Source organism: Oncorhynchus nerka, linkage group LG5 (assembly GCF_034236695.1).
Source record: "Oncorhynchus nerka isolate Pitt River linkage group LG5, Oner_Uvic_2.0, whole genome shotgun sequence".
Classification (NCBI taxonomy): Eukaryota; Metazoa; Chordata; class Actinopteri; order Salmoniformes; family Salmonidae; genus Oncorhynchus; species Oncorhynchus nerka.
Genome location: NC_088400.1, coordinates 33919896 through 33930232, shown reverse-complemented (window position 1 = coordinate 33930232; position 10337 = coordinate 33919896). Strand labels below are relative to the sequence as shown.

Genomic DNA, 10337 nt, shown 5'->3' with positions numbered 1-10337 from the left:
AAAACACACAGCACAGCCCTGGCTATGGGCACCTCGTCTTGGCATTCCTTCCTTCCACACCACAAAACACACAGAAAAGCCCTGGCTATGGGCTCCTCGTCTTGGCATTCCTTCCATACCCCAAAACACAGAGCAGAAGCACACAAGATACCAGATAGACTCCGCCAGATACACACACACACACACACACAACACACACACACACACACACACACACACACACACACACACACACACACACACACACACACACACACACACACACACACAGCTGCTTAAGAAGATGTGTCTTTAGCGGGGATGCTAGTTGTTGAAGTGCTGATGAGTATGATCCCCTGTCTGAATATGTGGCAGACAGAGAGACAGTGAGACACAAATTAGCATGCGGAAAAACTGCTGCTTAATTCCCTCTGAGGTTTCAATGTTTTTCCCTGGCTTCCTGAAAGCTGCGTCTTTACACTCCCAACTGGACATGACGTTGTCAGAGGGAGAATAAATGATCCAAGCATTAATGGGTATTTTATATAACACCAGAGATTAGGAATCACAGTCATTTGATCAAGTTTGATTTGCATGGCTCCATTTACGCAGTCATTGATGTTAAGAAAGAGGCTGGCCCAGGCTTAATAAACCCTGTGCTGATGGAAATGAGAATGAAGCACTAACTGGTTTAATCATTTGACACATTCAGTATTCATGTGTCTGAACTCCACCAGTATGTGGTCAATTCTGAGTCAGAGTCATCAATATAGTTCCCCCTCAGCACTTATCCAAGGTCAGTTTTTGTGTTTGTCCTGCTTTAGGTCCGGATTAGGCCAGTGCCCTGTCACTGCTACCTCTGTCTGCTCCAATGATTGTACTGTATATGTCAGCTCTTACAGTCTCCTGGTTGGCACTAAACTGAATGTGACATGAGGGACAGAGAGCAGGTGTGGGGTGTGGTACATAGTGATATGTGCGTGTGTCTCACCGCATTCAACCCAAAGCGCCACCCATCCCCTCCCCCTTTGTTCAGTTTGTGACAAGCACAGGGATGCCCTTGAACACCTCAACATCCCTCCCTCCCCCCTCTATCCTCTTCCTCCCTCTATCCCCTCCGTACATCTCCCTCCCTCCCTCCATCCCTCCATCCATCCTCTCCCTCCCTCCCTCCCTCTAGCAGATGGTCACAGATGGAAAGTGGAGCAGAGCGGACCTGATGGCATCTGTGTCGGGTCGCTCTCGCCATAACCCTCCCACACACACACATGGTCAGCCAACCTCTCTCATATGGTTGTCTCTACCTTAGAGGGGTCATCAGAAATCATTGGAGGTCATTGTAGGTTGCAGTTTCTTCTAGGTCTACTACTGTACACAAAGACAGAACATGAGTTTCTCTCCTTGACTCCCCTTTACCTGTCTGAAGTAACATAATGATATCACTCTGACCCTGTCTGCAGAGAATCTGTTGAGTTGGGGAAAATGTAACTTGTCTGACCAGAACACTGAACACTAGGCCGGATCCGTTTCCAGGCGACAGATTACAGCTCTGATGGCAGACAGAGGGTGATACATGGGTGTTTATATTGTATTGGAGGAAGACTGCCTCGCAAACTGCTGTATCATTTACTGTCTGTAATATGGGTATCAGTGCAGAGGGGAAATTAGAATGGAATCTGAGATGTATGGAGGAGCAGGAGGGGTTGTGTAGTACCATAAAGTTGCTTTCTTTAGTGAATCAATGCTGTCATCTAGTGGTGCAACACTGGGCTTTACTTTGGAAGAAATACTGTAGATTTTGTTCTACATTGCCAGTAGAAATAGTTTTTTTTTAATGCAATTGGAAAGTACTCAATAGTATATAGAGGAAATTAGAGGCTTCCATAACTGACTAAATCCATTTTTCCACCGACCAAACTTTGGTAATGTGACTGATGGATATTTTCATTTCATGACATTGCCTAGCTAGCTAATGTTTTTTCTCTATTCAAGTCACTACAGAAGTTCAAGTGAACTTCAAGTTGTGATCCGTCATAAAATATAATTTTGACTACAAATCCCATGTGAAACATTTTGAGATGTCCCCGCCCATTTTCGTATAATAGTTCATCACTCCAATCATCGTGCAGATATCCGTGATCAACATGGAGTTTGACCAACCAACAAAGTCACTCACCGTTTCAACGCGGTTTCCAGGAAGTGAGAATAACCGAAATCACATCATCTCACCACGCGAAACTTGTGTAGAGGAGCCGTCATTTCACTGAGGACTGATTCAGCTAGCGTGGTAGCCGTAGCGTAGAGACCGGAGCGGCGTTGCCCGAGGCAGGTACGGTGTCGTCGATTGTGTTTGTACATGCAAGGTGTCTGGTGGAACGGGTTGACAGTTGAATATTTTAATTGTTTATTGATGAAATGCGGCGAAGTTTTGTCGGGTTGCGACGTTATATAACGAATAGGTTGGGAAGAGTGTATAGGCCTAATTTTTCCGCGCACTTTGCCGACACAGCAAGCGGGGTATAGTCTTCTTCATCCGGGGAAGGTCCACCACTGCTGATCCAGGTCCCTCTCGGACACCCGCCTCTAGCTCCGAGGGGTACACAACTGTCACCCTGGCAACCTAAAACCCGATGTAACGTTAGCCAGCTAACGTTCTTCTCTTTTAGGTGCTGACGCGATTACAGCAGGAAAGATGGCGGATGACCCTAACGCGGCAGACAGGAACGTGGAGATATGGAAAATCAAGAAACTGATTAAAAGTTTGGAAGCTGCCCGTGGGTAAGTGGTTGAATACGGTGTGTACCTGAGTGTCGATATGCCGACGTGAATGGACCATGTGATAACAGCTGGATAAGTGAGGCCGGATTTGGGAGTGGTAGTTTAGCTATAGTAGCTGGGAAGCTTGCTAACACAGCCAACATTGTAATTAACTTTAGTTCCCACCAGTATTCGATGTTAATCGTATACTTATTATGTTGATTGCCGTGTTATTTGTAGCTAGCTCGGTTGTTTGTGTGTTGATGTCCGGCTTAACTAACGTTAGCGACATGTCAGCTAGCTGTTACCTAGCTGAAAACGCCGGCTACGGTGGATAGGGTCTTGAAGAACAGCGTGTTGGTGTGGTAATCACAATTATCTGTGTCCTAATACTCATACTAACCGAACTATTTGTGACGTAAATTGAGTATATAGAATGCCAGGAAGTCAGAATATCTTTATGTACATATTCTTCATCCCTTTACGCTTGTGTATAAAGTAGTTGTTGTGAAATTGTTAGGTGAGATTACTCATTGGTTATTACTGCATTGTCGGAACTAAAAGCACACGCATTTAGCTACACTCGCATTAACATCTGCTAACCATGTGTATGAGACAAATAACATTTGATTTGATGCCTATTGGTCATAGTATGGATATACAGTTGAAGTCGGAAGTTTACATATACTTATGTTGGAGTCAACTAGTTTTTCAACCACTCCACACATTTCTTTTTCACGAACTATAGTTTTGGCAAGTTGGTTAGGACATCTACTTTGTGTATGACACAAGTAATTTTTCCAACAGATTATTTCACTTAGAATTATCACAATTCCAGGGGGTCAGAAGTTTATATACACTAAATTGACTGTGCCTTTTAAACAGCTTGGAAAATGATGTCATGGCTTTAGATGCTCCTGATAGGCTAATTGACCTAATTTGAGTCAATTGGAGTTGTGGATGTATTTCAAGGCCTACCTTCATACTCCGTGCCTCTTTGCTTGACATCATGGGGAAACCAGCCAAGACCTCAGATAAAAATTTGTAGACCTCCACAAGTCTGATTCATCATTGGGAGCAATTTCCAAACGCTTGAAGGTATCACGTTCATCTGTACAAACAATAGTACGCAAGTATAAACACCATGGGACCACGCAGCCATCCTACCGCTCAGGAAGGAGACACGCTCTGTCTCCTAGAGATGAACGTACTTTGGTGAGAAAAGTGCAAATCAATCCCAGAACAACAGCAAAGGACATTGTGAAGATGCTGGAGGTACAAAAGTATCTATATCCACAGTAAAACAAGTCCTATATCGACATAACCTGAAAGGGCGCTGAGCAAGGAAGAAGTCACTGCTTCAAAACCGCCATTAAAAAAAGCCAGACTACGGTTTGCAACTGCACAATGGGACAAAGATAGTACTTTTTGGAGAAATGTCCTCTGGTCTGATGAAACCAAAAATAGAACTGTTTGGCCACAATGACCATCATTATGTTTGGAGGAAAAAGGGAGAGGCTTGCAAGTCGAAGAACACCAACCAAACCGTGAAGCACGGGGGTGGCAGCATCATGTTGTGGGTGTGCTTTGCTGCAGGAGGGACTTGTGCACTTCACAAAATAGATGGCATCATGGGCGAGGAGAATTATGTGGATATATTGGAGCAACATCTCAAGACATCAGTCAGGAAATTAAAGTTTGGTCGCAAATGGGTCTTCCAAATGGACAATGACCCCAAGCATACTTCCAAAGTTGTGGCAAGATGGCTTGTGGACAACAAAGTCAAGGTTTTGGAGTGGCCATCACAAAGCCCTGACCTCAATCCTATATAAAATTTGTGGGCAGAACTGAAAAAGTGTGTGCGAGCAAGGAGGCCTACAAACCTGACTCCGTTACAATAGCTCTGCCAGGAGGAATGGGCCAAAATTCGCCCAATTTATTGTGGGAAGCTTGTGGAAGGCTACCCGAAATGTTTGACCCAAGTTAAAACATTTTTAAAGGCAATGCTACCAAATACTAATTGAGTGTATGTAAACTTCTGACCCACTGGGAATGTGATGAAAGAAATAAAAGCTGAAATAAATAATTCTCTCTACTATTATTCTGACATTTCACATTCTTAAAGTGGTGATCCAAACTGACCTAAAACAGGGCATTTTTACTAGGATTATATGTCAGGAATTATGAAAAACTGAGTTTAAATGTATTTGGCTACGCTATCCTGGTCTAGGGGACTGCAACTCAGTTCTAGAGGCATCACTACAGACACCCTGGTTCGAATCCAGGCTGTCCAATAGGGTGGCGCACAATTGGGCGTTGGCTGGTGTAGGCCGTCATTTAAATAATAATTTGTTCTTAATTGACTTGCTTAGTTAAATAAAAGTTACATTTAATTACTTTTAAAAATATTTTTTTTGTTACAAAATTAAATTCCTTATAGCATATGGTTACAACAGTATGTACCATGTTAGCTAGCTACCTAATGTTAGTTGGCTACTAATATATCGACCTTGCCAGTATATCAACAAAATGCCATCTAACTAACTATCCAACGTTTATTGACTTGATTGTTCTCGTCATTCTTAGTTTAGCTAAGTGGTGTAGTCTTGTGTTCCCAATGGACATTCGGTTTCGTTCGTATATTCGCTGTGGCTATCTACTCGGATTTCAGAGCACTCTTGTCTGAGTGTACCGGTGCAGAGCGCAGAATAAACCAGTTGAATATGGCCGGTGTCAGTAAACATCGGCAAAAAAACATCATTAACTTGTTGCCAGCAGCACTGTTAGTCACCAACGCTATGGATAACTTGAAAACAGCCTAACCAGCTCTGCTAGGGTGAGTAAAACGGTCAGATTGAGGTGTTCTCTCATTTGTGTCTGGAAGTAGCAATTTAGCTTGAATGCCGTTTTGAGGTCAGAACGCTTGGATCAACCCTACTCCTCGGCCAGAGCATCCAGTGACATTGCCTGGCAGTGTGCGTGCACTCTTGAGCGAAACACTCTGACAACTTTCTGAATTTACAAACGCTTGGAGCGCACTCTGGCACTCCAGATTTGATTTTTAAATGTCTAGCTAGTAATTTATGCTAGAAAGCCGTTGCAATAGCAAGCAGCATCGACTTCCAGTAGACAGGCGAATCGCTAGTACGCTCAACTGAAAAGGGTACCATTCGTTTATAGTATACTAAAATGAAATGATACTGTATACTACATACTTAATGAGTATATACTATGTTAGTATGGGTATTCAAACACAGCTATGTTCTCATATGCTGCGCTAGACTTAGCAGTTAGTAGCGATGTTGGCTTGCTGTCAAGATATGGCATTGAACGTGTATTCTACTTGGAAGTGGAAAGTATGGAATCTATACTCGATGAGTAGCAAGCAGAAATCCAATTGCCGTGTCCTAGTCTTTCTTTGGTGACGATGTGTAACGTTAGTTAGCGGTCATCCATATTAATTTTGATACGTAGTTGACAAATCCAGCTCCGTGGCTTCCTCGAGCTGTGACTAGGTCAAAAGGGACGGCGTTGTTCCTGAAGTATTCTTGTTGTCCACTGACCCAGAATCAACTGTCCTCTATAAACGTTACAAACATGCACGGTTGACCATTTGACCTATATTCACAAGCCAGCTAGCTACCCGTTTGTATGCAGCGTGTATAGTGAATGCAGACAATGTGGCTCAGTGGAACTTCAGCGCAGTCTTTGGTGTCAAGGACAGAGCTTGTATGGAAACTGTGTGCCCCCCTCCCTCACCTTTCAGACAGTGGAAACTGGGAAGGTAATGTTTGGGTGTCAGACTGTCAATGTTGAAGGGTGCCAGTGTCACACAAAGGTAGATCCAGTAAAATGACAGAATCAACAATGTTTTGATTGTGGACGCATATTCCTTTCTTTCAGAGTTTGAGATATGACTAAGACAGTTATGTACACAACTGAATGTGTGTATTTAGGTTGTCTAACCACCTGTCCCCCTCTCCTCAGTAATGGAACCAGTATGATCTCGCTGATCATCCCCCCTAAGGACCAGATCTCCAGAGTGGCCAAGATGTTGGCAGATGAGTTTGGCACAGCCTCCAACATCAAGAGCAGAGTCAACAGGCTCTCTGTGCTCGGGGCCATCACCTCTGTACAGCAGAGACTAAAGCTATACAACAAGGGTGAGTGACTGACTGCATAGTTGTGTGATGTTGAAGCCTTGACCTCCTCATAGCAGACTCCAAAGCTACAGCAAGGGTCAGTCTGTTCTTTGTTGTTTGTTTTTACTATGGGTCACTGGGTCTTGCCTGTGCTGACTGATAATCCCTGTGTCTCTCCTGCAGTGCCGCCTAATGGCCTGGTGGTGTACTGTGGAACCATCGTGACAGACGAGGGCAAAGAGAAGAAAGTCAACATTGACTTTGAGCCTTTTAAACCCATCAACACCTCCCTGTACCTCTGTGACAACAAGTTCCACACTGAGGTAGGAGCTCAAATCATGTCTGTCTCCTGTATGTGTGTGAATGTGTGTTCTCTAATTGTCTCTAGAGACAATTGTAATGGAAATGCCCTCTTGTCTTTCTCTCTCCTTCTCTCCTCTCTCCAGGCGTTGACAGCCCTGCTGTCTGATGACAGTAAGTTTGGCTTCATAGTGATAGATGGTAGTGGGGCTCTATTCGGGACGCTCCAGGGGAACACTAGAGAGGTCCTGCACAAGTTCACTGTGGACTTGCCCAAGAAACACGGTACGCTTCGTTCATCACACTCGCAGAGATGAGAACAATAACATTAGAGATGTTGTCCCCCACCAATACCCTTTAGTCAATACAATTTCTCTCTCATAGGCAGAGGAGGTCAGTCTGCTTTGCGCTTTGCCCGTCTGAGGATGGAGAAGAGACACAACTATGTGAGGAAGGTGGCTGAGACAGCTGTCCAGCTCTATGTGGCCAACGACAAGGTCAACGTGGCCGGAATGGTCCTAGCAGGGTCTGCCGACTTCAAGACTGAGCTCAGCCAGTCCGACATGTTCGACCCTGTAAGTGTGTGTGTTAATCCATGGTTTATGCTGCATTTAATCCATACTGTGATCAGTTCATTCTTTGTCAGGTTGATGCTTTTTGCGTAAATCCTCTGATTTTCTGATTCTGAGTGAATCAAGCATTTCACGGCCCACTGACCCCTGTTGTGTGTGTGTGTGTGTGTGTGTGTGTGTGTGTGTGTGTGTGTGTGTGCGCGCGCGCGTGCAGAGGTTACAGGCAAAGATTCTAAAGCTGGTGGACATCTCGTACGGAGGGGAGAACGGTTTCAACCAGGCCATCGAGCTGTCGGCAGAGGTCCTCTCTAACGTCAAGTTCATCCAGGAAAAGAAGCTCATAGGTCTGTTTGTGGCACGTTGAGGTTAGATTTTGGGTTATCCCAGCGAATGTGTGTCTGTGTTAGGTGTTTTTGTTAGGGTTAGTGCAGATTGTTTCCTTGTGAATGGTAATGATAATTAGTGTGATGATTGCTTCCCATTCTCCAGCACTAAATGTTTATTTTTTCTATCCTTTATTTGTCTTCCCCTCCATTCTTGCTCTCTCTCTCTCTCCTACTCGCTCACTCTCTGCAGGCCGGTACTTTGATGAGATCAGTCAGGACACGGGGAAGTACTGTTTTGGGGTGGAGGACACACTCAAAGCCCTGGAGATGGGGGCTGTGGAGATCCTCATCGTTTATGAGAACCTAGACACCATGCGCTATATTCTTCGCCTGCACGGGGCTGAGAGCGTCGGAACAGAAAACGGTACACACACACTCCCCATGTGCAGTATATCCTCTGGCACCATGAAGTAGAACAACTGAGAAGAGAACACTTCAGTGTCCCATTCCCTGTCTCCATCGTCCTTTGTGTTTCAGATGAGAAGACTCTTTATTTAACACCAGAGCAGGAGAAGGACAAGTCCCACTTCACAGACAAGGAGGTAAACCCTGTTCTCTATCCCTTGTTCTCACACCCACACGCAAGTACACACACGGTTGCCTTCAACACTTTCTGTCCCTGAACCCATTCGGATGGTTGAATTTGGTGTTAACTTGTTTACATTTCTTTGCCCTCTCAAACCTGTCCATTTGTGTGTGTGTGTGCGCTCGCATGTTCAGACTGGGCAGGACCACGAGTTGATTGAAAGCATGCCTCTGCTGGAGTGGTTTGCCAACAACTACAAGAAGTTTGGAGCCACGCTGGAGATCGTCACAGACAAGAGTCAGGAAGGGTCTCAGTTTGTCAAGGGCTTCGGTGGCATCGGGGGTGAGTCCACACCAACCAGTTGTTGTTTTATAGAATTCTAACATGGTGTCCTTTTGTTACGGTCATGTTGTGGCGGTAATTCACAGCATGAGGTCAACTTCATGAACCTAATATTAGTAATGACTGTTCAGTCCCGCAAGTCTTTATCCAGATAATTGACTATTTCTTACTCTCTTTCAGGATGCTTGCGGTACAGGGTGGATTTCCAGGCCATAGATTACCAGGCGGAGGACGACGACTGTTTTGATTTAGATGACTACTAGGTAGTCGGACTGAATAGGGGAGAAAGAAGGGAAAAAGGTGAAGAATGACAAAATAAGGATAGAAATATGCCACCTTTTTTTTTCAGCGAGTGAAAAGAGACGTACTGACCATGTAGACAGACATGCATTCAATCTGAAACACGCACACTTCCCATATATGTACACTTCTAATAACGCGCACACGCTGAAGACTGAGATTCTCTTTCAATCCAGAGAGGGACAACCCATCCTGAGTGAATCCCTGCCTTAGAGTGCTGGTTCCTTCCCCTGGTTGGATTGGACTTGACTCAAATTGTTTTAGTTTGTTTATTTTTCTCCCCTCCATTTTGAATGGACACAACAGCAAGTTCCCAGCAATCCTCGCTCGCAGCAACCCCCCCCCCCCCCCGGTCCGATGAAGACTTTGGACTCTATCCTTGCTCGCAGCAACCCCCCGGTCCGATGAAGACTTTGGACTCTATCCTTGCTCGCAGCAACCCCCCGGTCCGATGAAGACTTTGGACTCTATCCTTGCTCGCAGCAACCCCCCGGTCCGATGAAGACTTTGGACTCTATCCTCGCTCGCAGCAACCCCCCCCGGTCCGATGAAGACTTTGGACTCTATCCTCGCGTAAAGAACATATATTTTCCTTTCTTTCCCTCATCGTGTCCTTGCCCTACCTCCTTCTATCCCCCTTAATGCTTTTTATATATATATTTAGGCTTTTTATTTTTTACTGGTAATTGCTGCTGTTGTATTTTATTTTTTTACCTGGGTTTCTGTAGAGAAAGGGGGGTATTAAATTTTAACTGCTGAAACCCATTGCTACCTCCTCATCCACTGTGGTCTCAATCATGTGGAGTGTGTCGTTCCCAGAGGTACTGGCTCTACCGGCTCCCCTGCTAATGAAAAATGTTTATTTCACCCATGAGCTTCAGTGGCTGTAGAACGTGTGAATTGTTTATATGCCAATTTAAGATTTTTACTAAGCTACAGTTCATAAGGAAATTTAAATAAATTCATTAGGCCCTAATCTATGGATTTCACATGACTGGGAATACAGAGATGCACTCGGTTAGACCACTGGTCA

The 10337-nt window shown here is 44.7% G+C and overlaps 1 protein-coding gene across 2 annotated transcripts; it reads left to right on the top strand.

Annotated features, from left to right (window-relative positions):
• The first annotated feature begins 2201 nt into the window (after positions 1 to 2201).
• LOC115115814 (eukaryotic peptide chain release factor subunit 1-like) lies at positions 2202 to 10280 on the top strand. Of its 2 annotated transcripts, none has more exons than XM_029644305.2 (11): positions 2202 to 2308; positions 2646 to 2757; positions 6724 to 6899; positions 7062 to 7201; positions 7325 to 7463; positions 7563 to 7753; positions 7965 to 8094; positions 8327 to 8500; positions 8614 to 8678; positions 8857 to 9004; positions 9185 to 10280. In XM_029644305.2, the coding sequence occupies exons 2-11, from the start codon at positions 2672 to 2674 to the stop codon at positions 9265 to 9267; spliced, it is 1332 nt and encodes a 443-aa protein (XP_029500165.1). In that variant the 5' UTR covers positions 2202 to 2308; positions 2646 to 2671; the 3' UTR covers positions 9268 to 10280. The 2 variants fall into 2 exon arrangements, with proteins under 2 accessions (XP_029500165.1, XP_029500166.1); XM_029644306.2 differs by having other exon boundaries at positions 2203 to 2304.
• The last annotated feature ends 57 nt before the right edge of the window (positions 10281 to 10337 follow it).